Raw genomic sequence first — 27,792 nt, forward strand, 5'->3', positions numbered from 1 at the left:
AAATAGACCAGGCTAAGTTGCGTAGTCGGGACTACTAAATTGTGTAGTCGGATTTCGTAGCTATCAGGACGAAGCTGCACGGACGTAATTCAAAAGCCGGTTTTGCCCCCCCCCCCCCCCCCAGTTTTTACGGTTAAAACCAAATATTTAAATAGCGACGTATCCATATCCCCCCACTTTTGAAATCAAAATTACGTCCATGCGAAGCTGGATCTACGAGCACACACACTGCTTAAAATGGAATAGACACCGATAGATGGAATAACCAATTCCTCCAATAAAAATGTTTTGAAACGGTAATGGTTTTGTTCTCTGTTGATATCCTATGGGATAAGAATGTTAGTATCAGCTAAGTTAGCTCGTGGTGAAGTGTGTAAACTGCTTTGAGTACCGGGCAATTAAGTGACTTCCATTGCCACTGTATTATGTAAAGTTATGAAAACAATATTGACTTAAATCGATTTAAAGGGAAGCTGTAAGGGTCTTTAACCAGTAGGGGGTATTCTTTAGCAATATCTTTACCTGCATGAGGAATACAACTCAGTATTCCGTTTAAAATACATCTACAGCAATTAATGTAAATGTTTTCACAGCCTTTTGTTTAAGAGCAGGAGAGTGTTAGTAAGCCATATCAAATTTTAATTAATAATGGCTCTTCATTATTTTTCCTTTTTTTTGATAGCTCATAACAGGACTACGACATTAAAAGAAGCCCAGTGCAGCTGGAATTAGTCATGGGTGTAAACATGAATTACATGGTAAGTGGCTACATGAACAACATGAACATGGCAAAACTTGGCTAATTCTGGTCGCACCTAAAAGAAAATGCAGATCTCACAGACAGTTAAAACACAAAAAAGAAGTGGACAGTTTGCATGAGTGAGATTACATTTCGTAGAACCAGAGGGGGGTGTAACCGAGACCGGCTAGGAGAGTTAGACAGGCTCGGGCAACACCAATACAACTGACAGTGTACCTAACGCTTTCTAGGAAACCCATTTACTGTCCTCTGTGTTCACTCCTCTTTGCCTTTGGCTAAGGAGACGGATCCCCCCCACACCAGTCACGAAGATGTGGGGCAGAATATGTTGTTATGAGTTTGATAAGCAGTTCCACATATGCCTTGGTGGTCCTTGCACACTAATAAAGTCATCAGTACATTCCATGAATCACTTCTTATGAAGTATGAGGGAATGAATAGAGTCCAATGTAATGTGAAACTATTGTGTAGCTACATACAAACTCCAAAGCAAATGCTTGTACCATACAGAGTATTTATAGTTTAAAAACCCGCCAAGTGAGTTTTGAGAAAAGACCTCAGGGCTCAAGAAGCACAAGCTTAGATGTTTAATTTACACATTAGAAAAGTTCTGTCACAGGTTTAGAGAGCACTGTGAATAGTAACAAAACCAAGTTTAATAGCTTTATATTAAGTTTACATTGTATTTTTGGAAAAACTGAAATCAGCACATGCATAGTCTCTAATGTTAAATATTTTAGCAGGGCGTTACCTTAAAATTGGTTGTTAGGCAGGTTGAAACATATTAATTATGCAAACCTAGTTTTACTTGTACATGCTCAGAATACTGATCTTCCTAAACATCTTTGTTGTTGCCTTTTACTGTCAGACATGGACTAAATAATATACTTTAGAGCAAACAAGACATTATTCTAAATTTGAAGAGAGATTATATATAGGCAAACACTGCAAATGGACTTCTTAGTCAACAATTGATAAAATGAAAAGGGCTGCTTTTGAGAGAACCACAAACACAAAAATGTAGTTTCCTTAACCAAATGCTATCTTTGGCCATATTCCTTCAATGGTTTTTAAACCAGGAAAATGTATTTTTTGATATTATTTGGCAGTGTCTATGAAGGATCTTGGCAGGAGTTAGTCGCTGGAGACTTGGTAGTAACAAAGTAAGGATATGCTGACACAACACAAAAAACACATTTAATCATCATCATCAAAACAGGCAGCGGATCCCTTTCCAGAACACTCCGTAGCCAACGCTGTAGCTGCAAGAGCTGATCTGTGTGTTCACTAACCACTCCCACTTTGGCCTTTGGAGAACAGACCTGGGCCTCGTCTGGCTCAAAAAGCTTTGAAATATATGACTTTTAAAAGTTTGACACAATCTGTTTTGCCTAGCTGAGAGAAAGACGTATAACAAGAACCTTTCTTATATGCGATCATCAATAATAATGTTATTACCAATGTTATTGGCCTAAATTACTTGATCTAGACTTTCCGTCGGGCCGAACGAAACAGAATGAAAAGCATCTGATACAAACGGAAAAAAGCTTTGTTGGACTGCTTACAGAACACAACACATTCTTGGTTCTCGTTTTCTTACTTGGGTTCTTTCCTTTGATGCACCTGATTCAAAGCATGACAGAACTGGTAAAATACAACTGAGTCAAACCAGCAGAAAAAGCCCCGCCCCCTACTACGCAAAAACTGAACTCCAAAGATCTGTCTAGTTATACACTGAGCATGATCAGGCATTAGCTTCCTGTCAGTTTATCAAAAGTGAAAATAAAACAGCACCAAGAGGTTTTATTATTAATGATTCACTGAAAAAAATTAATAACCAAGAATGAAAAAAAAAAAAAAATCAGTAAAACCGCTTTCACAAAAAAAGTTAAAAAAAATGTGCCCATTGTTTTGCAGCTGGAAATGATATCTTGGAACATGAGATATGCATCTACCATGGAGAGCAGCAGAGTTCATATTTTGCAATCACAACAGGGTGTGTTTGGAGACACACGCAATAAATGGGTGATGTAATGCCTGTGAAATGGATTCGCGTGTAATGGGACAGTGTGCATCGTGCCAGCACTAAGTTTCAGTAGGAAGCTTTTAAAGAAAACACGGGAAGTGAGGTAGTGGATTTATGAAGATGCATGACGTCCTGCACAGACGCCAAACACAGTCAGAACTGGGGGGTGCATCATATATTGAAAATATTTATTTACACATTCTACCATTTTATCAACAATTTGCAATGCAAAATAAGCATGATGAACTCCTCCACAGAGGTAGCCAAATATGTTTTACTATATTTACAAACCCTTTTTTTTGTGTGTTTTAGAATAAAAAAAATTAAAGCTTTGAAATATATGATTCCCTCTTCATAATGAAGAAAACCGCAAAAGACTCATTTATGTCCAAAACTGTCACAGTTAACATTTACTGTACATGATTTATGTCAGAAAAGAAATTAAGACAAATTTAGATCATATTGGTTTATTTAGTCTTTAAGAAAAGTATCACATCTTCATTTATATATTTTAAAACTCTCCGTCTCCATTTTACAAAGTTTTAAACCCCAGTGGCTGCTATCTTAGTATGAATTAAGCTGCACTCTGTGAAATTTCCATTTCACTCATCCAGGTTTGCCAACAGTTTTGATCCCACTGAAAACGTGTGCGTTAGTTTTTTAACCCCGTAAAATACATGTTTCACATTGATCTCATACAGCCCAACCTGGCATGTCCAGAAAGCTGCATGCTCTTTGAAGCACTCTTTGTTGTCACTGTCAGACAGCTGTGCTCCGTCACAGTCAATAAACACTTGGTCCTGTCACATGGTGGAGGTGTCGGTGGTGGTGGGTGGTGGTGGTGGTGGGGGGGGGGGGGGGGGGTCGCCCTTGGCTCCACAGCAGAAACGAAGGCACGGTGGCTGCTGCTGTCTTGACGGAGACGTGAGCTAGTACAAGTCTCTCATGATCTCCTGCAGGAGAGGATGTAAGCAGAGGTCGACCTCCGACTCCTTCAGCAGCTGGATCACCTGAACGTGGTGCGTGACCAGCTGACGGAGGTCCGTCATCTTCTGCAGGACTTTGGCGAACAGGTGCATGGAATCAGGGTGGTTCATCTTGAGGTGCAGCTCCAGCGCGTGGAGAACATTCTCCTGCAGCTCCTCGATGGGCTTCACATTCAGCAGGCCTGGACGATCTGTGGACATCACCAGCAGAGAGATTAATGCACCGTGTGCAGGGGTTCTAGATATACTAATGGTTTTGTTAGGAGTCATATATTAGTGACTTGTATGTCATGTGGTATATTAACCGATTAATGGACCACTGTAGTTTTATAACATCAGATTCATTCACATTTTGTATTGTTATTTGAACAGTTGTAATAACACACATTCATTGTAGGTACTATATGCCATGAATTTATAAAACCAAATGACTCCTATAGTCTTTCCCCCGGTTACAGGATTGAACACTCATAAATTTATATTTCTGTTTCTACATTGTTGTAATTTACTGTCATCTTTCTATCAAACCTATTTCCTCCATGTGTTGGTGGTTCACATTTCAATCTGAATCATCAAAGTTCAAGGATAAGAAGTTGGTCACAAAATGTTACCAATAAAACAAAGTGATAACCCCTTTGTTCTTGTTAACAGCGAAACAAGTCACAAAAATATCGATAATGTCGGATCAATGTTAAGAATCAGCCAGGTCTGTCAGTTCTGCATATTTTGGCTCATATCTAGTGCAAATCTTATTGATCACGTCACATATGTTTTTTACAAACTAAGAATATTAACATGAGTCACATGTGAAGCAGATGAGAAGGAACAAAACTCGGTGGATAAATTTCAGGTAATTTGTTAAATATGATAAATTACTAGGAAATCGTCACCTGCACTGCTGACAAAACATTTTAAACCTTTTCATTATCACTAGTTATTGGAAGCCACAGTTAACAAAGCAATGAGCCGAAAATAAGACTCACTAAACTACACTGTCAACATTTTCTTGTCATTGGTAGGATTACATGCTTGGTCACATGTCTCCTCCAGACACTGCAGTAGGGTGTAATCAGCACGTCTGGCATGACTGCCACACTTTCTCTGCTCTGACTGTCACGCGGCTTCACTTCTTTGTCACCATGTGACATGTAGCAACTACAGTTATTGGGTAACACTCCAATACGAAGCTGCAGTCAGTATACTGTTCTTATTCTGCAGTCAGTGTTGTGGCAAAACAAACAAAACCCAAAAATGCTTGGACCTCTGCTGGCACAACCCACCTCCGCTGAGGATGATGACGGCGAGGAAGAGCGCCATGTCGCTGTCATCCAGCTCCAGCGTGTTGAACTTGACAGAGAACTCGAATTTGGGCTCCATCATGTCACTGAAGGGCTTGCGCAGGCTCTTGAGGAACTCACGTGTCATGAAGATCTGGCCGTAGGAGATGAGCGTGCCGTCCTTGTTCATGAGCGGCGCCATCATGATGCTGAGCACCTCGATGACGCCATACTTCAGCAGCGTCACCTGGTCGTTCAGGTCCAGCACTGCGAAGCCCGGGATGCTCTTGGCGAACTCCGTGACCTCGCTGACCGCCTCGGCCGAGCGCGACTGGCAGCTATGGAAGAAACGCAGCTCCACCTCGCGCTGCAGCTCCGTCAGCGTAGCGCCCACGCTCTCCCGCCGCTGGTCCTGGTGGGGCAGGTGGCGGCCGTTGATGAACTGCTCACCCTCCAACAGAGACTTCATATCGTGGATGACGAAGGGCTGGGGGGGGGGGGGGGGGGGGTAAGACAGGCAGGCGTTACATCACTAGAATGTCACCCCATGTGGTGACCAGAAGGGAAATCTGGTCAATGCGCTGAACAGGTGTGAAAAGTGCAGGTTCTCTTCTGCAACTACCAATGTGCACTTGCTGTCTGGGCGCACCTGTTTGCAGGACATTTGAACAGGACGTTTCTCTGATGTTGCTCATTACCCAGACATTTGTACAGCTTGTAAGGTAGCAGCCTTCTCATTCCATACTGCCGTATTTTATTAAGAAGTACTGCTCCTCCCTTTAATATTACAATCATAAAGGAAATGAAGAAACCAGGTATGCTGAAAAAAAAAACGTTTCACAGTAACAATGTGTTCAGACAATCAAATCAGGACATGGACTTTAAATGTAAGACTCTTGATTTGGCAACATTTTGGTATTGCTGGGATAAAGTACGTATTAAGTATTTCTATTGCGTGGTATGCCTGACACTGGCAAGTATTTTACTGAACCTTAAACTCATCATGTATCAACCCCTAGCAAACCGTGAGAAGGTTAAATGAAAAATTGGAACAGCTAAACACGTCCAAGGAGCAGGTCAGTCGTTAAAACGACATCTCCGATTCTAGACGTACCCTCTCTGGGACTTTACTGTTGCATTAGGCCCGAAAAAATATTCGGACTGTGGGAAATCCCAAGGTGACATATTTCAGCTTAAGTCAACCGCTGCATTGCAAGTTCTTGCAGGAACTGACATGCCTATATTTTTTAATAGAAAGCAAATAAAAGTGAATTAGGAATTGTCCTACAAAGATAAATGCATTTATGTTGGAGTCTGTTATAATAGAAGTCGTTTTTTCTTCACCGAGGGCTCGATCAAGCGACGCCTACTGTTTGGAAATACATTGGCAAGAACATGTTCTGGCAGCGTAGTGAAAGTTGTCTGTATTTTTTACTCTTAAGGTTGATAGCATTACAATTGTGGCCTGTGCCTTCATAAATATTGTCGCATTCTGAAGGCACCAGATGTTCAGTATCATCCAGCTCATATCTTACTCCACACTAGTCAAAACAAGTGGCCTACAGCCTTGGTCATATCTCTTGCTGGAAAAGCATGAAGCAATATTTTTATTCCACATTTGCGCTGTATATTCAGATTTACTGTGTATAAAGAATCCGAAGTGTGGATTTGTGTGTTTGGTGTTTGGTGCAGACCGCTGCAATTCAAAAAGGTAAATGTTGTACCAATAACACTGTAAAGGAGAAGGAAACAGCAATACAGTAAGAAAGATAAAAAGAAGGACAATGCTCTAAGACAACAGTGCAAGAAAGCCGTCTTTCAGTTTTGGGGCCTTTAGTCACGTGACTTTACATCATGACCTGCCTGTAAAGAAATGTTGCGGTTTCACTGTTGCTCGTCAAAATGTGCCAGAACACATAAAACCTTCAATATGTAGAAATAAAGGAAGTGGATTTTCACATTACAATAGAAGGTTCAAAGGTTCCATATCCATAAATCCAGGTAGTGGCATCTTCTGGCTGCTAATGAGGCCCATCAACATAACACTGTTGTGGGGTTGAAGTATGCAAACATACAGTCAGGAGACAGACGTGTTGGAAACCTGAATTTCTGCTTTCTACCTGCCAAATAGCGTGTTGTTCTGGACTGTTCTCTGTGATATGCTCAGATAACTACTGTGCATAACCAATGACGTACCTACATACCTGCAGGTAGACTTCTGTTCACGTTGCTGAACACTAACAACAAACCACTAACTGATTAATCGCCGTCAATATCATACAAATGTGACCCCTCCATCCCCCTAAAAAAACAACAACACACAAGCAAGGAAACCAAAGCCCAACTCACTGCGTTGTCGCTGGTCTTCCCTGAGAGGATTGCCCTGGCCTTGGCTTTGGTCAGGGGGAAGTTCTTGAGATAAGATTCATAGAGATGCTTGGCTAGGGACCTCAGGTCAGCCGCCTCCGGGTGCATGTGGTCCATGTCAGCGGAGAACTCCGCCAAGAGCTTCTCCTTCTCCGCCTGGGGCATGCGGCCAAAGCGGATTGCTTGGGAAAAAATGGGACAGGCCAAGAAAACAGTCAGAATCTCCCAGAATCCCCCAAATCCACCATCTCCATGGTCAGTGCTAAGGCTCAGACCCTGGGGATAAGTGGGTGGGATGTTTATATATATATATATATATATATTTATATAAAAAAAGATTTGATGCTTTAGTGCATGGGTATATCGCCGAATGTCAGCATGACCCATCTACGACATCCGTTTCCTGTACCCAGATAAATTGCTTTCTGCTGAGAGCCACTGCTGCCATTTATTTCAAACTGTGAATTTCGATAGATGAACTCATCCATTTCCATATGTAATTGTTCACCTTTCCTGCAACTGAGACTAAGTGAAAGGGAGACTGGACTAAGGATAACTCCATGAGTCCATGAAGGATCACATGGTTTCTTGGCAACACATTATCAGCCTCAGTTTTATATGGCCTGTAATTAAACCCACTTGCCGACACAATGCCTCAGCAATCTCTGGTAATCTCTGCCTGGTCATCTTACAGCACTGGGACTTGCGCTCCTATTTAGGCTGGGCGTGGGTCAACAGATATGCTCAAAGGCGAGAAAGAAGGTCATACGTTCTTGTCACCTCGCCATATTGTTCAATAACTAAACAGAATCAAAACGTGATGTCACTGTAACTTAATGAAAGAAATGCTACAACATCCCGACACCATCAGTTAGTCATTTGATTTCTAATTACTTGTTTTTGTGAGATGCAGGAGGAATTTGGAAGGTCTCACACGATTAAGGTTTTGAATAATTAAATCTCTATCAATTTCTGTATAAAAGTAATAACTGTTATTGGTTAAGAAAATGTCTGTCAAAAAATGATGAATGTCAATTTAAAGGATTCTCTACATGGTTAACCACTCATCACATGTGCAAACAGGGACTGAACACGCTTGGCTCCCCCGTCACAACCCGGTAATTTGGGTCCTCACCCACATTTGATTTCAGTATTTGACTTCGGGGTAGAAAATGACACGTGAAGCATCAAGTGACAAGCCTGTGAGCCAGCAAACCTGCAAACGCATCTACCATATTTAATGTTAGGAAGTCAACATCCCCCCCCCGCATGTGTCCTGGCTTGTTGCGGGAGCGGTTTTTGATTAATAGAGGGGCTGAGCTGCCATCACACCTTTTGTAAACCTGCACAAGTGTCCTCCCCCTCCCTGCTCCTACTGTACACCTTGGCGGTGCGCCAGGAGCCGTGACACGGCGTATTTGCGGTTGCAGGGGCCGTGCCTTCATGAATCATTGATAAAAAAAAAGAAAGGTGGGGGTGGTGGAGGGGGCGGGAGAAAGCCCGGCTAAGCCTGATGGGATTTTGCCCAACCCCTGCGGCCTAGCCGAGAGCGAGAGGGAGGGAGAGCGTGTAAGGAAAAAGGGGGGAGGGATAACGAAGGTAGCCAATGACGAGGAGAGGCCCGACGCCAATAAACTTGGTTGACCCCGGCGCTTGGGCGGCTCCGCCTACAATCAGCTGCTGTGCTTTCAGGAGCCCCGTGAACTCAAGACACTCGCGAGCGGATTGGTTGTGCCTCGGGGGAAAAATAATAGGTAGTTTCCATTGTGCTACCTGTACAAGTATACAAACATACAAGATGAGGTGAAAAAAAAACCTCCCATTTAATAATGTTTAGGCTTGTCTCTGTGGCTCTGGTTATGCAGTCATAGTGCCAGAGATGTTAATGAATGATCAAGGGCTGACTGCACCTTACTCACCATGTCAGTGTAACACAACAATTCAACTATGTTAATGAAGACAACTATGTTAACGGAGAAGAATGACACAGCAAATTGTTGTTATTCTTGTCATTTTTAGATGGGGAGGGAATGAGAGCAAACAGACGTATGTGAACAGGGCCGCAAAGCCCAATATCAAGCATGAAATAAAGAGTGGCCACTTCCCTAGTGTGTTTTCAGAACCACGAGTTAAAGGGAAGTGAGGGAAATGAATCCGCCATCATTATGTGAACATTTCTGAGCTGTCAAGTAAAGGCATCTCATTCAAAACATACCAAAGCTGCTAGAGCATCAGTCACCCGGCTGTGACACACACACACACACACACACACACACACACACACACACACACACACACACACACACACGCATGCACACATACACACACGCGTGCACATGCACACGCATGCATGCACACATGCACACGCGCACATATACACATACTCGCACACGCATGCATGCACACATACACACAAACTTGCACTCACACATTTAAACACGCACACACACACACACACACACACACACCTTAACTACTTAAGATTCTCCCCTTATTTATAGACCAACAGGTATGTTCATCCAGTTCTGCACACTCAGTGCACCTCAACACGCCATGAGGACAGTCGCTACGCTGCTGGGTTTTGACGCCATGAGTCTTCCTGCCAAAGAAGTGTTGTGGTTATTTTTAGCCAGCTGGCCACTCAGTTTATGCTCCTTTATTGTGCGATGCAGCATAAAGACACATCTGTGCCTCCTTCACTTCCCCCTGCCAATCACGTCTGTACTGTCCATTATTTTCATCTAAGACACCCTGGATGAAAGTAAACAAACCATTCAGGTAATAATGTTTACCACTTTTACACGACTATATCTAGAACACGATATTTAAGTGAACAATCAACTAATATTCGCAATAAGATTTGTTATGGTTGCCTCTTCATGTCCTGATACAGGAAGATTAGGACAAAGAGAGTTAGACATGCTGTGTTCTTTCTGTACTGTGTTTTTAAACACTCTGGTTTAGGCCGGTAGTAGCAGATGATCAATGATACCATGATAGGGTCGTCTGAGATGGGCCTCGTTCTGAGATTGCGAGGTGTGAATGTGGGTGTTACGCTTCAATGGAAGCGGCTTCTCTGCATTCTGCACGTTCTGACAACCATGCCATGTACGAGGCAGCAGGAGACCACAAAGAGGAAACAACAACGTGAGCAGACCCAAGGTGCCGCTGCAGGGGAGGGGCCTCACGTCGAGTGTCTACCTCAGGCGGCTCGAGCGGAAACGGTTTTCTCTGAAATGACAGGGTCTTTCCCGGGCTGAAGCCCAAAAAAGACCAAACGGCGTCGGTCCGAGAAAAGGGGGAGCAAAAAAAATGTAATTAATAAATAAATGAAAGCGTGACACCCCTAAAAGGAAACCGGCAGGGTGGGAAAGTGTGGGCGCGGTGGAGCAGCACCGTCCCGAGAGTGGCGCGACCCAAGAGTGGCGTGACCCCGAGAGTGGCGCGACCCCGAGAGTGGCGCAACCCGAGAGAGTGGCGCGACCCCGAGAGTGGCGCGAACCGAGAGTGGCGTGACCTCGAGAGTGGCGTGACCTCGAGAGTGGCGTGACCTCGAGAGTGGCGTGACCCCGAGAGTGGCGTGACCCAGAGAGTGGCGTGACCCTGAGAGTGGCGTGACCTCGAGAGTGGCCTGCCCCTGGAGGTGGGAGTGGCGTCTCACCATTGTGCGACATGCCCACCATCAGGCACTTCTGGAAACGGCAGTATTGGCACTTGTTGCGACTCTTCTTGTGGATGCGGCAGTGCAGGTCACAGTGGTCGTAGACCAGCTTCAGCCGGATGGTACGGCGGAAGAATCCCTGTGGGGGGGGTAAAAAGGGGGTGGGGGTTTTGCATTACTTCATGTTCAACCTCTGACACCAAACTCTTTCACCCCGATCTCTCCCAACATGGCCGTCACCCAGTCCGGCTGCTGGCTGAACCCCCCCGATTCCTCTGAGGGATGATAGGAAGTGACCTCATCTCTTCATTGACCTGGTACTCACGCAGCGTCGTTGGACAGTTGAACATGCTCGGAGGAGAGGAGGGCAGTCGATCTACGTGATTTGTCAGCTAGTACTGCACTGGCACAGGGAGATGAGAACCAGGCCAGGTTCTGTTATGCTATCTTGGACTTCCCAGCTACGGATGACTCTGGCATTGTGGGGGTTTAAATGACATGATCCCTCATCAATAGTGCAACTCACACCTTCAGCCACACCTTCAGTGAACAGAGACGAGCACTCAAGTGTACCAGTGCTGTCAACCAGCATGTTGGAATACAAATGTGAGAGACCCCAGAACCCAATGAAGTGAGGGTGAAGGCGTCCCCAAAGCTGCCCAGAAGCTGTTGGTTTATAGCTCAGCTGGAATGCATAGCCAACCACAGGCTGCTCTGATACACCATACCGTGCTGCTTTTGCAGGAAATTGGAACTCGAAAGCAAGTTTCAACCTTTGGCAATTTTAGCATAGTTAGCACCTTTGTTAAAAATAGTCGCGTACAGGCATGTTCTGACTCGAGACTTTTATTAAAATGTTACCATTTTAATTTATGGGTACTATGTTTGAAGCTATGCTTTTTGAGCTACTAACAGGCCGCACTAAGTGCCAGGAAACATTTGGTTACAGCATCTATGTCAACTGCAAAATCATTAATCACCAAAAGATAACCTGGGGCCTCATGATGGGCATGTTATCTATACAACACACCATTAGGACACTGAAGGATTGCCTTGATTGGACTTTGGGCAGAAAAAAAAATCTCTTATTTTCTCCTCATCTAGTCATTAATAAGGGCAGATAAATGCATACCATGGATTATTAATATACACAAGAAAGAAAGAATAGTAGTTGTCAAGTAATTATATGGAGATCGACATATTCTAATTATCCAAGTTATGAACACCAATGCTTAAAATTCATAAACAAGGATGCTTTATTTATTTTCTTTTAATGATCTATTTCTTTGAATGCAGTTCTGTTATAGTGGTTCTTGCTTACTCACAGTAGCACTTTAGTCAGCATTCGTATATGGAAGAAGCATTATAAAACTGAGAGGATGTTTTCAATGTACGTTCTGTGCCCCTTGATGACTTTTAATTTTAATGGTGTTTCTGACTATAAATAGAAATAGGATGTTGGGTCCGTCTGACACTCCACCCAAAAATGGCTTTTGTATTTTAGAACAATTCACATATTAACCTCGTTGGCTGAACCTAGTGGAGGTATTGTTGTTGAGGACGGTGGAGCGACAACACTGTATTAACATGCTTTCACGCTGCTGGGGCGTTTCAATTGAAAGATCCTATTAATTTCAGTCATCCAGTTCTAAGAAACATGTCACATGGTTTGCCACATGTTAAGTATATATTTTTTTTAGGGTATCATCCTACTTCATGGTTATAAACTTGTCTTTTATGCTGTTCTGTTGAGAAATTGTGGGTAATTCCACTAAGGCTGATGGTGGTGTGCTAATTTAACTAAGGTGTATCATCAAAACCTACTACCCACCTACCTGCTTCTGGAAGCGCCATCTCTAGAGTGTGTGGGATGGAAATACATCTGAGCAGTCTGGGCCACCCACAAACTTCATTATTCTTATATAGATGCAACTTTTTGCCCTGGCTTTTTTCTTTGGGTGGAAACTTTCATGTGCATTTGTGGTTGAAGTGACAGACAGAGGAAAGATAGCCAGACACCTTTTGACCTCATCTGTGAGGCCGTCTGGGTGTGAACTGAAACCTCTGCTGAATTGATCTGAATGACAAGAAGTAGTTCGTGCTTTTTCGGGGCATGCAAATATGGCTAGAAGCTTCATAGGAAGTGGCATAATGAAATTAGCTCTAGATGAAATGTAGGAACTACACTCTCCCCAGCATACGAGGTCTGTTCCCTCATAAAACGGGTCTGCATGGGCCGGGCCTATTAATAACCCCAGAGAGCGAACACTGCTTCTGTTAGACCATAATCATGCCACCCCATAATGTGGTGACCATGATGACCATAGCGCCCATGTGGTGAGAGATAAAATTATGACGGTTGGTATTGCGGCACGTGTGAACTCGGGTACGAGACAGCAGGGTGTGTGGTGTGGGTCGGCTGTGAGGCGTGCGGTGTGGGCCGGCTGTGAGGTGTGCGGCGTGGGCCGGCTGTGAGGTGTGTGGCGTGGGCCGGCTGTGAGGTGTGTGGCGTGGGCCGGCTGTGAGGTGTGTGGCGTGGGCCGGCTGTGAGGTGTGCCGTGTGGGCCGGCTGTGAGGTGTGTGGCGTGGGCCGGCTGTGAGGTGTGTGGTGTGGGCCGGCTGTGAGGTGTGTGGCGTGGGCCGGCTGTGAGGTGTGTGGCGTGGGCCGGCTGTGAGGTGTGTGGCGTGGGCCGGCTGTGAGGTGTGTGGCGTGGGCCGGCTGTGAGGTGTGTGGCGTGGGCCGGCTGTGAGGTGTGTGGCGTGGGCCGGCTGTGAGGCCTGCACATGCTGAAGTGGCACTGAAGATCACCTTGCAGCCCTCGCAGGCGTGGACTCCATAGTGGAAGCCCGAGGCCTTGTCTCCACACACACGGCACTCGATGTTCAGCGCGGAGGTGGAGGGGTCTTCGTGGACTTTGGGGAAGGGGACGCTGGTTTCTGCGTACTGCGGTGGGGATTCTGGCTCCAGTTTGATTGAACCTGCGGGAGATCCAAATGACAAGCGGCGTTAGAAAACCAGCCGGACATCCCGCCTGCCCTTAAAAACGCTGTGAGCACCATTGCATTGTGTTAGAAGATGAAAATTAATGTTTGACCGCATGCTAAATGAATAAACAGTACTGTGATTTATTTCTTCTGTATAACTGCACTTTTAACAAGGTGTTATGAATCCATGTTCATACTATGAGGAACAACATTGCTCTTGCCGTGTCTGTAGATTTGTAGAATAAACATTGCATTTTTTAAAAGTTAAAACATCGTTTATTGGGTATTCCTAATTCTCTAGGTTACCTTCCATAATTTAGGATTAGCTATTGACATTTTCTGGGTCAGCTTCCCAGATGACAACGTAGCTTAAACCTAAACTATTTTTTATTTTCCATCTTGTTTTTTAAGAAATGAATGGCCAGTGGCTCTTGATTCCAGGAGTCTGGAAAACTAGCCCAGTGAGCTATCTATCTACAATAAACAGAAAAACACAGTGCATACTCTGGGTTTCTTGTACTCTGTAGCTGCTCTCTTGAGTCCTGTAGTTGCTCTCCTGAGTCCTGTAGCTGTTCTCCTGAGTCCTGTAGCTGTTCTCCTGAGTCCTGTAGCTGTTCTCCTGAGTCCTGTAGCTGTTCTCCGGGACCCTGTAATCACTGTCTTGGCCTCTATAGTGGAGTTCCTGGAGTCTGTAGCTGTCCTGGGCTCTGTAGCTATACATGTGTGTCAGGTCCATTGTGTGTAGCGCCTCACTCTGGGGTGGGCTGGGTGCGTAATCGGACGCCGCGATCATCGTGTAGTCCAGCGTGGAGAATGGCTTCATGTCCAGCGAGTGAGAGCTGTCGTCGAGACCCTCCAGTTCCAGAGCGTTCAGGCCGAATCCGGTGGCCCAGGAAAGCGTCTGCGTGTCCACCATGTCTGCGTGTGAAGGAGAAAATCAGCTTTAGGATGAGGGCAAGAGGTTGCGGCGTCACCCGGGGGGAGACCCGACGGGTCCGGCTGAGCCTGCGGACAGGACTGATCCCAAATCAGTCTGTGCTGGCAAAGCAGCTGTTGCATGAGACTAGGAAATTAAACATGTGTAACATGTACAATTAAACATGTGTAACATCCTGCCATTGATGTAACAGATCCCAATGTCAAATGGCTAACTGAGTCAAAAGAAGATCAACCCGAGAACAGCTTGAAGATTGTTGCTGCTCTCCTGGGTGACGTTACTGATCACAGAAACAGCAGCACTGCCCCTGATGTTGATGACACCAACATCCCCACCCCAACACCAACATGACACCAACACCCCCCATGTATCTGTATGATTATTTTGTGCAGACACAACACTGGCAAAGTGTGAGACTGAGAACACATTAACAACAAGTCTCAAATCAGTACGAGGGCAGGAACGCAGAACTTGTGTCAAGGGCCAGAAAATAACTCTGGCATGAACACACCTATAAAAACAAGCAAATTACTGGAAAGATCATTTATGTGCAATTATAATATGTCAAAAAGCAGGGAGTGGTTCTTTTTGTTTCTTTAAACATATTCAACCACGTGATTAGTTCACTGGAAAAGACTTTCTACTTATTTGTTCTTAGAATTCCTCAGTAATGTGCCAAATAAAATACTTTGTGTATGCTGCAGGGTAATCTGGTGCACCTGTTACTCAAGTTAAAAATACATAAATTTGAATGAAAAAAAAACATGCCATGTTAATCACCAATATGTACTGTGGCTACATTAGCCAAACAGTAGTCCATGACTATGAACACACACGAACTGGTTAAAAAAACGATCTCTCATCTTTAATGGCAAAAGGGGGGTGTGTGATATTTTGCATTTGTGCCCGTGCTTGTTGACAATAACAAAACCCATAATAGGCGTTGTTTTCCTAGAGAGCGGAAAAACCAACTAAAAAATAATAATGTAGAATCAGACTAATTTTTATTTTTAAATGACTGTCTGGCCATTTGCCAGCTTATATATCTTCTCTGATTTCCATAAATAACAATAATTATCAGACTCGCTCCAGTGACTGGATCACCTGTCAGGTACCGAGAGTTTTTAGTGAACTGGGAAAATCTGCTTTTAGCTACAGTGCACCAGCGAGCTGGAATTCACTAAGGAAACGCTGAAGCTCAGCGCGCTGGGAACACTAAACCATTTTAAACTTTTAGTTACTGATCACCATCAGAAAGCCTGTGAATGTTCTAAATGAGTAAGTGAGGGTTACCTCAATGTACTTCCGAGTTAATTTTTTTTTTTCATCTTAATTAATTGATTAAATTTGATGTACTATTTGTATATTTATGTCAATACCTGTATCACATGCTCGGCTACATTGAAAATGAGGGTCACCCTCAATGTACCTTCGAGTCAAAACACCGAGCCCAACTCCACTATGCTTTCTCAAGGGCAGAGATGTGCTTGATGATAAACTCATCCCTGACTTGGCGAGCACATCTATGAACTCACATAAGTCTTTTCACATCCCGGGTCTCTTCCAGCGAGACTGTTACATAACCAAAGCCAGCACTTCTGTAAACGACTTTTGCTTTTGTAACCAGATAGCTGGAAATGTGTGTTCCCACCTGGGACTGAGAAAAGGTTGATTGAAACTTCCTCCCACGTTTAATTTTATCTACATGGGAATTTATTTTAAGGATATTGTGAAACCCAATAGATGGAGCTGTGTGAACTCAGGGAGGTCTGATGAGAATGTGTACAGGTGTCACGTCAAACTTAACAGTGCCCACTAAATATTCCAAAAATAGCTAAAAATAGTTGGCACCGTGCCCAATGGCTTCCCTAAAATACACACACGCTGCAAACATCCTCTGCCCGGTGCCCTACTTTTTTCCCTGAATGGAATGTGAACCAATGAATGGGAATCTCCTAAGAATTACCTGCCAATTGTCTTCGCGCAAGACTCACGGGACCCTGGTTCTTCTCTATTCTTAGCAAACCCATGTCTCTGTGTGTCCAGCATGTCCACAGCGGGACTGTGGAAAACACACGTCCTTGTGGGACAGCTTTTGTTCCAGTTGCAAAGATGGGGAAGGGAGTGATTTGGCGAGACATCCCCTTTTTGCTTTCAGAGTGTTTCGTGTCCGCCGTCATCACGCTTCTTTTGGGTGAAACCACAGGCCTGTCACGTGACGCGTAAGGTCATATGATGCATAAGGTCACGTGAGGCGCAAGGTCATATGACGTGTATAAAGAACGAATGGTGATGAAGTACGTTGAATGCACAACACTTAACTGCTCATTTATTCTTGGTTATGTAATGACATGAAACACCCAGTGTGATGGAGCAGGGTGCAAAACAGAGATTGCTCCTGTTCGCCCCTTCTGTCGATTGGACCAGGCTCCTGCCTGTGGCAACCTGACGGATTAAGCAAGCACAACGACATTCGACAAGCCATCAAAGCTAATGCAGTGCGTAGGAAGTAAATACAGCAAATACGTGTGGACCAACCCTTAATGGACACGGCCGCTCTGTCATCGTCAAGTCTGGTCTTGCAGCACGCTGATGAGATCGGGCAGGCGGCGTGACGTTCGGCTGCTTGAGCCTTGTTCTCTTGTTCTTTGTGCAGTACTCATGCCATTTGTTTCACCTGCCAATAATGCCATATTTTTCAGGTGGTTCTAATGATGTCTTTGATTATGTGGGCTATTCCACACACACACTTGTTTATATGGCATCCTTCAAATAAGAGGGTGGGGTGGGCAGCTAGGGACAGATTTCTCTTCAGAGTTGTCCATGAGAGAAAGCGAAGGGAAGGAGTTGCTCACACAGTGTGATGTGAAATCCTTTCCACAGGGACAGTATTGCAACAAGAACATCATGTTTTCCATTGATATTTCCTAAGCACGACAATGGCCAAGCCAAAGGGAAAAAAAGTGAAACAGAAAATGTATGTTTCAAGTTTCATGTCTCACAAAAGCATCCAGTTTTACACATTTACAGTTCAATCAAGTTCTAGAAATCCTTTAGCAATGGTGCGTTTGCATGACACTTATTAAACGGGAGTAGAAAATCACAACAGTCGCTTTAACCAACAAATAATTACCTTACATGTAGTCCACAACGGGAAAGGCCGGCTAGCTTGCTCTTTAAGATTTTAAGCACAGATTACATTAAAAATGAAAAATCACCAAAAAGCTCCCGCACCAACCTGTCAGTGCGTCGTAACTGGCGAGCATGGAGGATTACGCTACCTGCGAATGTTTCTCAGGTTCCTGGAGAGGCGCAACCGTCAGCACGGAGCGCACAAGGAAAACCTGTCTGGCGACATTCAACGGCATTGCCGCATTCACCCAACACTGATAAGCGCAAAAGAGAGGCAGCTTCGCCTTCCTTGGGGCATTTTTAAGCGATAACACTCCGAAACGGCGAAGGAGGCTCACTATTCTGAGCTCAGAAATGCATGCGTTGTCAGGCAAAACCATTGGCCTATATTGGTTTCTTGGCGGGAGCCATTAACTGCAGACAAATGTACAACCAATGCTTGAAGAAACTTTGTCAAGATTTTATATTCTACAGCATTTGACTGACACTTTCACCCAGACTACTGACAGACGGAAGTGCTGATGCCTATTTGTCAATTGCTTGTCTTGAATTTTGTTGTATATGGATTTATAGCTAAAGCTGCCAACAAAGCTAAGACAACAAACTTGGTGACTTTTTAAATTCGCAGTAATATTCCTTGGTTATGTTGGTGTTTCATACTTTGCTGTAAAGGACAAAAGGGCCATAAAAAAATAAAATTGCAACATGTACGTCAGCGCAACACTTTCATCAGAAAAGGACGCGATCTTGAGGCCTTTGCTATAGAGAGCTGAAGAAAGAGAAAATATGACTTCCTGACCAGAGAACCTCCGACTGCTATCAAAGCAACGCCAGCAGCGCCTGCCCTCGTGCCACTGTCTGCGCAGGGCCCACTCACCACGAGATCTAGCCTAGACACCCGAGATGTCTCGCCGCCCACGTGACTACTACTGAATTCACTCAGCATCGTATTTGACGCTTTGATGTATCAATTATTCTGTATACAGGCTGTGGCCCAGACTCTGAACAATATGGCATGGATTGGTGTAGTGTGGCGTGTTGCCTCTTGATTTTTGGTCCCACTGACTGTAAATGCTTTGGAACAGCCAGTGTGCGGTGGGGAAGTCCTAAGTAAATGTGTCACTTTGAGCATCCATCTTGCTCATAGATGCTATCCTATCCTATAAGGTGAAAGGACAGGATTTGTCCGTTGTTTGTCCCTTACACACCACAGAGCAGCCCAGGGGTCAAGATACTCTCTCGGAGATGTGTTTCAGTGTAGTTACTGAATAATTCAGTGTAGTTGCTTAACAATATAGTTTAAGATGAATGGCTAAATTAGAAGTCAGGACTTAGAGGTTTTTGTGATTTGAGAATACACACATTCGAACGTATGTTGTCTTAAATTTTTTTAAATTCTTAAATAAAGAAAAATTATCTTTTCTCTTTTTTACTCACATTTAAAACTGCTAAATGGAGAAACCCCAGATGATGCATTTTCATAAGATTAGTGCATCAGAATGAGGAACCAATCATTTTCAATTTTGGTAAGCATGTAGCAAATAAGAACAGTTTCCCCTCAGCCTATCAGTTAAGCAAGAATATGAAAATCAGATTTTTAGGTGAAATGTCCCTTTAACTGTCCTGTGGGCATGAGTGACTCAAGTTTAAATCAGTGTAATGGAGGAGGATGAAGAAATGGTTAGCCCCCTAGGAGCTAACAGATCAGAGTGTGTCTTAACACCGTACCCATTTAGCTGTCTACTTCGAGACACAATACATGGAGGTAGAAACTGCTCTTAAGCTCACCCTCAGCGTGAGGGAGAAAACATATTCATGAGAAAACATTCATATTTTGGAATCTGACCACAGCAAAAAAAAAAAAAGATCACTGGTCTGCTACCGACTCATGCTGTCTATTTGCTTAGTGAATTTATTTAACGAGATAAAAACACACAAACAAGTAAAACCAACACTTCTACCTAATCAGTTAAATAAAACATTTGACTAATGCATGAATCTGTTTGGCAAATACTGTGGCCTGTTCTCTCTGCCCCGTTCTGACCACAGACTTAATGCTTGTGTGTGTGTGTGTGTGTGTGTGTGTGTGTGTGTGTGTGTGTGTGTGTGTGTGTGTGAGAGAGAGCGAGAGAGAGAGAGAGAGAGAGATGCTTGTGTCGCATGTGCATGTACATTTTTGTATTTTTATTTATTTTTCATAATTATTTTTACTTTTATAATTCCACATAATTCAAGCACCATCTAGTATACTTTATTATTACTGTATTTGAGATATGTAATATAAGCAAAATATACACAGCAGTCAGCTTTGTATTATACCACATGATTATATTGTAAATACACATTAATGGTTGTCGTCACACAATGGACTCTGTTTAAGGAAATGTGGTCTCAAACATTTCAAAGACACGTAAAAGTAATTTCCTATAGATCTACTGAGAAGTAGAAATTCTTTGAAAATAGTCAAAAGTTGTACATAAAGTGTTACTTTCCAACACTGAAACCCATATCTGATGACCCATATCTGAGGTAGTATCTGAGGTAACAATTCTAATTTTCAGACCACAACAAACGAGCAAAATTCCAAACCTAAACCAACATCTGATTAACCAACTGAAAAGTGTTTTTAAAGAGGCACTCACCCCAAAACCCTCGTCTTCACCCTGAACTGTGCTTGTCTGTTGCAAACACGTATTCACTGAACTTTTGACTTCGGTAAATGGGCATGAAAGTGGCTATTTCTGTGGTTATGCCAAATTTAACAGGAACTGGAATTTAACCCCCCCTCTGAATTTTCACACATGGCTTCAGCAAAATGCAGACAGCTAACCATCATGTGGTCCTGTGTGAAGTCTTAGGCTAGCCAGATCACTTCCTGTTGCTTCAGTCTAACTCAGAGCCTAACTCTGGTTCCACTTCTCGTTAGAAGACCCATACTGGCATGGGCAGTCTTTCCACTGGATAATCTCATATATTAAAGCTGGTGTAAATTTAACTGTGACGCGGTCAGTGCCACTTCCTGAATTTTCACTCTCCATCGTGGTATTAATGACCGATCGTTTTTAATCCCTCAGAAGGGAGCTGACCTTAAAGGAAAAGTTGAATATATTTCCACTTTTACTTGTGATTTGATTTCCTCGCGTTCCTGGCCTAATGTTGTCAGCTGCCTCAGCCGAGAGACACAGATGCTGAGCTGTGCTTACGAAACGATTCCTCAAACTGATGAAGACACTTCGCTCTGCAGAGTGCGACATTTACATTTTGTAGGTGAAAAGCTCCACAACGTCATGGTTTTGACGTCTGACAATATTAAGCAATAAGCAACATGTTCCATTTTTGATGGACATTGGCTTCACATCCAGATAGCACGTGGACACCGCACTCAGAACTCAACTCTAGATATTTTTATGATTTCTTTCATATGTCATTTGTTCTGAAAAGTCATGAAGGCTGTTGGAAAAGTTCAGCATAGCTTTACGAATAAACAGGACTTACACACTTAAAAAGAAAAAAACATCTGAAAATCTGAAAGCTAAATGCAGATAAAAGTTGCTGAGCCATCTGTCTAGCAATCTTGGGTCACAAACCATCTTCCCAAACAAACTGCACTCCACACAGGTACGCAGGTACGTGTGCCGCACGCACATGAGCACAGGCCAATCCTCCATAGGTACAGTAAAAGCTCCGTTATGATCTCACTGACCCCCCACCTCTGGGTCATTAAGATACATGCAAGAACATAGTTTAGGCCGGACGTTGAGCAAAAACACTCAAACCGTTTACCGGAACATTCTTGGGAGACCCTGATGGCAAACTGAATTCGCAACAGGCATCAGTTTTAGCAAGTGCTCCAAGTGCCAAGATCGTTATTGTGCAGTTTCTTGGGAATTTGCCCTTGCACAATATCTGAGGACACGAACTTTCCTCCAATTGCTTTTAATAGGCATGAGTTAATGGCTGATGGCTCTCCTGAGAACCACACCGTGCTTCCTCGCCGGATCAGGAAGGGGGTGGGGGGTGCCTGCGCTGTGTCAAGGCTCCTGCCATGCTGTAGCAAAGCCAGGCCTCGGCGAGGGAGAGGAGGGGTCTTCTGTTCCTCGAGGTGGGCAGGAAGTAAGGATCAGGCATGCCGAGGGGATTTGAGGGGGAGGGGGTGTTGTGGACTCTCAGGTTGACTCGAGCCTTGTGCAGGAGGGGGGGGGGGGGGGGGGGGCACACGAATCCTTTGAGAAGGGACAGCTCACTGATTGATCAGGGAATGCTTTTTAAACCCTGTGGACATGTTTACTCATCACCTTCCCAGATCCTGAAAACCCCAACAAAACATGCTACGCCCCCCCCCCCCCAAAAAAAAAAACCTAAACAAAACAAGAAAAACCCTAATGTGACATCTTTGACCTTACATACACACAATGTGTAAAATGTCAAGCATTTTGGGAAGTCCCAGTGTCTGCTCATGGACGTAACATATTTACGTGTGGCCTTTTCCATACAGAAATATTATAAACGACTATAATCTATTGTGATGTGTAGGTATTGATTATTTCTGCATATAAACAGTGTCTGATACAAATACTGTGCAATACAATATGAACTGCAGTGATGTTCTACACACAAGGATCCATAAGGCTGTAAAAAACTTTTCTTGACAAAAACATATTCCATTCAAAATATTTCTCACAATCTCATCTTAACTATTAAAATATCCAAAACAATAGCTGCTAAATGATCTCTCAGTCATCTTAGCATGGTAGTTGTGGGCATCCATGTCAACAGTACATTAGCACACAGATTCTTATAAATGTCTTTTCTCGCCAATGACTACACAACACAAGTGCTGCCACTAAAATGCCCACTTGGTTGTAAGAGCATCACAAAGATACTTTAAAAACCTCAGCTCCCAAAGGCTCAACAACACACACACACACACACACACACACACACACACTTGCACACATGACCACATGCTCGCCTCACACTTACCATACGCTCACCCACACACTCACTCTAACCGATCATCTCGCCTTTAGTCACTCCATCCATTTTGCGAGCGCGTGTTCCATCAGCTTCTGCCATTCTGCAAAACTCACAAGCGAACCCTCACGGAAACAGAAACCGCAATGCCGCAGAAGCAGACATTCAGAGAGGCCATTCTAGCGGCAGGCTGGGAGGTCTCACTACCTACACTTCTGAACATCGTGCCTTTTGCGCAGCTAGCATGTTTTGCGCCCTTGCTGCCTTGGTTTATTTTTTTTCTTTGACAAACCTCAGAAGAGACAACGGACATCCCGAGGTTAATACTCAGTTCATATATATTGTTGTCCTGACATTGCTATTACTTTTGTAATGGTTCCGCTTCTGAAGGTATGTTGAAGGCAGAGGTTTTGGAGGTTTGAGTTCTGACGCTGCATAATTAGAAGAGGCTCGTGGTGGGAGAACGGACGTTTTTTTTCACTCGGCCGTGGCAGCAAGGACCCTCCTGTGCAGACCCTGACGGTCGGCCTGGCTGAGCCAGCACCTTGGGCCGAACAGCCTCCAGCATGCAGGACGGGCGTATCAAAGGCCATTAATGGGGGGTGAAGATCTGTTTCTGACGCAACAGGAGTGGCTGGTATCGCTGTTGCGTCTGGTATCGCTGTTGCGTCCAAAGCCTGCAAAAAAGCTCTGGTTGCTCAGAAGACAAGGTGGTTTGTGCTTTTTGTTTTTTTGCATTTTGCAGTTCCTATCTACATCTCCATTGGAAGAGGCTGCATCACTGTTAATCGTCCAATACAAACAAACCTTTTTCAAGGTGCTGTGCAAGCTGAAGGTCATTTATGAAGACTACATGCACAACCCCAACATAACCCAACACAACTCAACCCAACACAACCCCACACACAACCCAACACAACTCAACCCAACCCCACACAACCCAACCCAACACAACACAACCCAACCCCACACACAACCCAACCCCACACACAACCCAACACAACACAACCCAACCTCACACACAACCCAACACAACACAACCCAACCCAACCCCACACACAACCCAACACAACACAACCCAACCCCACACACAACCCAACACAACACAACTCACAGCAGCATGCTGCTCACCTCCATTTACAAATGACTGAATTGATTTTGTTAGTTGCACAGGACAGTGCAGTCAGATATACATTTCTGAGGGAGACTGGGTTTCGAGTGGTTGGAACACACCCACTACCCTATAGCCATAACTTTAAACACTAGTACAAACATGAACGAAAGCTCTCTAGACAAGCACCGAACTGATCCTTTGAGGGGTTGTGGACCCTTCAAGTAGACCATTTCAGTTTGGCCTTTCAGTAGGGGACACTGGTGACAAGCTGAACCCTTTGACGCGGGTTTCACAGACCTGCAAGAAACCAGTTCTTCTACATGCTAACCCCCCCCCCCCCCCCCCCCCCCCCCCCCCACAGCATATTCTGCCACGCTCATAGCGCAGGTCCTCCCACGACTGCCTGGGGCCTCCTCCACACCAGCTCGGCCGATTCAGCTAACCGGCCAGCGATCGAGCTCCATAGCCAGGGAAACAGCTGCTGTATCAGCAGACAAAAGGCAAATTTCAGCACAGGGGTCACCCACCACCGCAACTGAGAACCACCAGTACGGCAGCTTCCGGAACACTGCAGATGTCAGCGTGGCCCTGTCGGTGCAAACGTTGCTCTTCCTAGCACAAAGCACATACCCAAAAGGCTCCTAGAGGGACAGCAAAAATGGGGCGGGGGGTGTTTGTGTTTAAAAGTTAGCACCATAACCGCATCGAGACGACTTCAAGGCCATTCTGGTATGACGAGACACATCACGACTGACACCCACCAACCACGTGGTAACCTTTAGCTGTCCTACGTTTAAACATTTTGCTCGACCCTGTCCTTAGCAGAAACAAGCAAACTCCATACAGAGTACGTCGCGGACAGCGAGAAAAAAAAAGCCACTGGTTTACAAGCAGGGCTTTTGTGATGTAGAGAACTCTAGACAAACTCCAGAGAGGCACAATGCAAACAGGCTTTGTATCACTGCACCTTACATTTATGACAACAGAACAAAGTCCATCACATAGTATGTCAATTATATAACTGGTCAGATGATCTCATGCCACACAGCGTCACCCAATTCACTGTAGACGATTTCATTGCATTTGAACCACACGTGCGTGCACACACACACACACACACGTTCATGAACGCATGTGAATACAAACAACCATGTGTACATACTCATTTACAAGTGAACACCATAGCTAATATGAGCTTAAGGTTTGACAGCTTTAGAATATAATAAAAAGTAATTGCCAGCATAACTATTACTATTATGAGAGGCAGCAAAAATACTTTATTAGCTACTTGTTAAAAATGTTAATTCAAATCCATTCAACTACCTATACTGACAAATAACAAATAGTTTTAACGCTTTAAACACACACACACACACACACACATATATATAAAGCAGAATAAATAGTAGAACTCAGTAGTTCAGTAGAACTAGTGCCCTGGACTAGTTTTCTACTGTAGATTTCACAATTCAACAAAAGGGTCACAGGTTATTTTAGTAATGTCCCTAAATTGCAGACAGACAACTTAACTCTTCTAAGTCAGAGACTTGGATTACGATACTGCGATTAGCCAGACTCACTAATGTAGAGCCAGCACAATCCTATCACGTTATCAGAGACCGATAAGAAGAAACGTGTGTGTGTGTGTGTGTGTGTGTGTGTGTGTGTGTAGGATATGGGGAACATGCATATTACTCCTGATTTATGACAGAACACCCCCCCCCCCCCCCCCACACACACACCCACACACACCCACACCCACTCTACCTCACACAAACCAATGCATGTTGGTCTGCTTGGGTTTCTGCAACCAAAGTGAAATTCATTATAAGTGGAATGATTATTAATCGTTCATCAGCCAAACGTGTTGAATAATAATATAAGGATGATCCAGATTCTCCAAAGATCCTACCTGTTGAGATCATCTGTATTTGTCAGTAGGTTCCAAGTGACAATTCCCCACATCTCAGGTGTGCCATGACACTGGTTAAAATGGTCAGGACGTTTGTATGGTGCATTCGTATTTCATATAATTTGTATGTATTTGTGTGACAGCTAGAATACATACAATATTCATAGGAAAGATGTTCCCTATGTAGACCTAATATTAGGCAGTAATGCAAAGAAAAGTGAAGTTAACTATGATATTAATGTCTTTCTACTAAATGTGATACAACTGAAGTATTTACCAGAGCATTTTATTTTTTGAAAGTCCGCCTTCCAAATTCAAACCATTACATAACAATAAAACATTATAAAATATTATAAAACATTATAAAATTGTCTAAATGTAAAATTGGAAGGGTGGTTCTGGTGAGTTTTATAGTTAAATTTAAATAGTCTACCTTTAATCACAAAATAGGAACTATAGCTGCGCTAATTAAGATAACTGGTCTTACCATGTTAATGGCAGCGTCAGACCACCAAGTCTGATATGTGCCTATTACCACAGTGAAACATGACTTAAAGACTCTATGTGACAATAACGCACTAAAAACGGACTACATTTAATGTTAAATAATCTCATGGATAGTTACACATCCTTTGGATGCAATCAAATATTCAGTTTTACACTACGAAAAGGCACCTGTCATGCCGTTTCAGCCCCACGGTACAGATTGCTCAACCCCACCAGCTACTTTCCCTGATTTACTATTTGAGTCTCATAGATGATTTACTCGCGTCCATAAACTGCTGAGTCACACAGAATCGATTAGCTATGACAAGCACTAATTTTTGCACATTACAAAGTTTACGTGAACTTTACTTTTAACTTTCAGTGTTGTTTACGACGACACATTTTCAATGGCAGTAACGTTGGACTGTCGTTACTCGTATCATAAGGACGTCCAACACTGAGCTCGTGTTTCTGATTTTCAACGTACGCGCAATCAGAAAAAAGACATATGTATACGGTACGTGTGGGGAAAGTGGAAACCTGACGTGTTGCAGTTATCTTGAGTAAAAGTACACTTTCCCCAGTTCCATCACTAAACAGAACTCCTTGACTGAGTCGTCTGGTGAGACTTCATCCTGCAAGAGACTCACCTGAAGTTCTTTCTTGAACGAGGACACTCGCGCTCCGTCTCTGTCTGGTGTCTTGTACCGCCACGAAACTTTCTTCTTCGGTGTTCGCCTTATAACACTCTTCCTTTTGCCTGTCCGTGTTGACAAAAAAACACTCGATGCCTTCAGAGAAAATAATTTATTGAGTGGAGAAAACGAGACGTTGACAGGTGCTCGTTACAGAGGCGCAATCGCACTCGCTGCGAGGGGACTGATGCTGGGGACATGCTTCTCGCGTGCGTGTGTCCCTCCCACTGGAACACCTTCTCGCGTGCGTGTGTCCCTCCCGTTGGAACACTTTCTCATCACATGGAGCAATGCGGAAAGCCTTTTCCAAAACAGTTCACACAGGCGAGGCGTGGTGGGCTTCACTGTTTAATTACTGTTGCAATGTCTCAGTTTAACAACATGGCGTCTTTGGTGTGTATTCATCCACTCTATCTCGATCACTCAAAAGTTGAGTGATACTTGACACAAAGCTCAACCATCTAGTAGAAGAAAATACCT

The 27,792-nt window shown here is 43.9% G+C and overlaps 1 protein-coding gene and 1 long non-coding RNA gene across 6 annotated transcripts; one reads left to right on the forward strand and one right to left on the reverse strand.

Annotated features, from left to right (window-relative positions):
- The first annotated feature begins 165 nt into the window (after positions 1 to 165).
- On the forward strand, positions 166 to 3,877 carry LOC143517314 (uncharacterized). Its single transcript, XR_013131919.1, has 3 exons — positions 166 to 296; positions 683 to 758; positions 3,746 to 3,877. It is a non-coding gene; the product is annotated as an uncharacterized LOC143517314 (long non-coding RNA).
- pparg (peroxisome proliferator-activated receptor gamma) lies at positions 1,364 to 27,583 on the reverse strand. Of its 5 annotated transcripts, XM_077009670.1 has the most exons (8): positions 18,133 to 18,255; positions 17,538 to 17,926; positions 14,567 to 14,980; positions 13,887 to 14,056; positions 11,078 to 11,216; positions 7,399 to 7,598; positions 5,053 to 5,536; positions 1,364 to 3,963 (listed from the first exon to the last, which is right to left on the reverse strand). In XM_077009670.1, the coding sequence occupies exons 3-8, from the start codon at positions 14,976 to 14,978 to the stop codon at positions 3,716 to 3,718; spliced, it is 1,653 nt and encodes a 550-aa protein (XP_076865785.1). In that variant the 5' UTR covers positions 14,979 to 14,980; positions 17,538 to 17,926; positions 18,133 to 18,255; the 3' UTR covers positions 1,364 to 3,715. The 5 variants fall into 5 exon arrangements, with proteins under 5 accessions (XP_076865785.1, XP_076865801.1, XP_076865769.1 ...); XM_077009686.1 differs by lacking the exon at positions 17,538 to 17,926; XM_077009654.1 differs by lacking the exons at positions 17,538 to 17,926; positions 18,133 to 18,255 and adding an exon at positions 16,966 to 17,276.
- Between the last annotated feature and the right edge of the window lie 209 nt (positions 27,584 to 27,792).

The sequence above is a fragment of the Brachyhypopomus gauderio genome, chromosome 1, assembly GCF_052324685.1.
Source record: "Brachyhypopomus gauderio isolate BG-103 chromosome 1, BGAUD_0.2, whole genome shotgun sequence".
Lineage (NCBI taxonomy): Eukaryota > Metazoa > Chordata > Actinopteri > Gymnotiformes > Hypopomidae > Brachyhypopomus > Brachyhypopomus gauderio.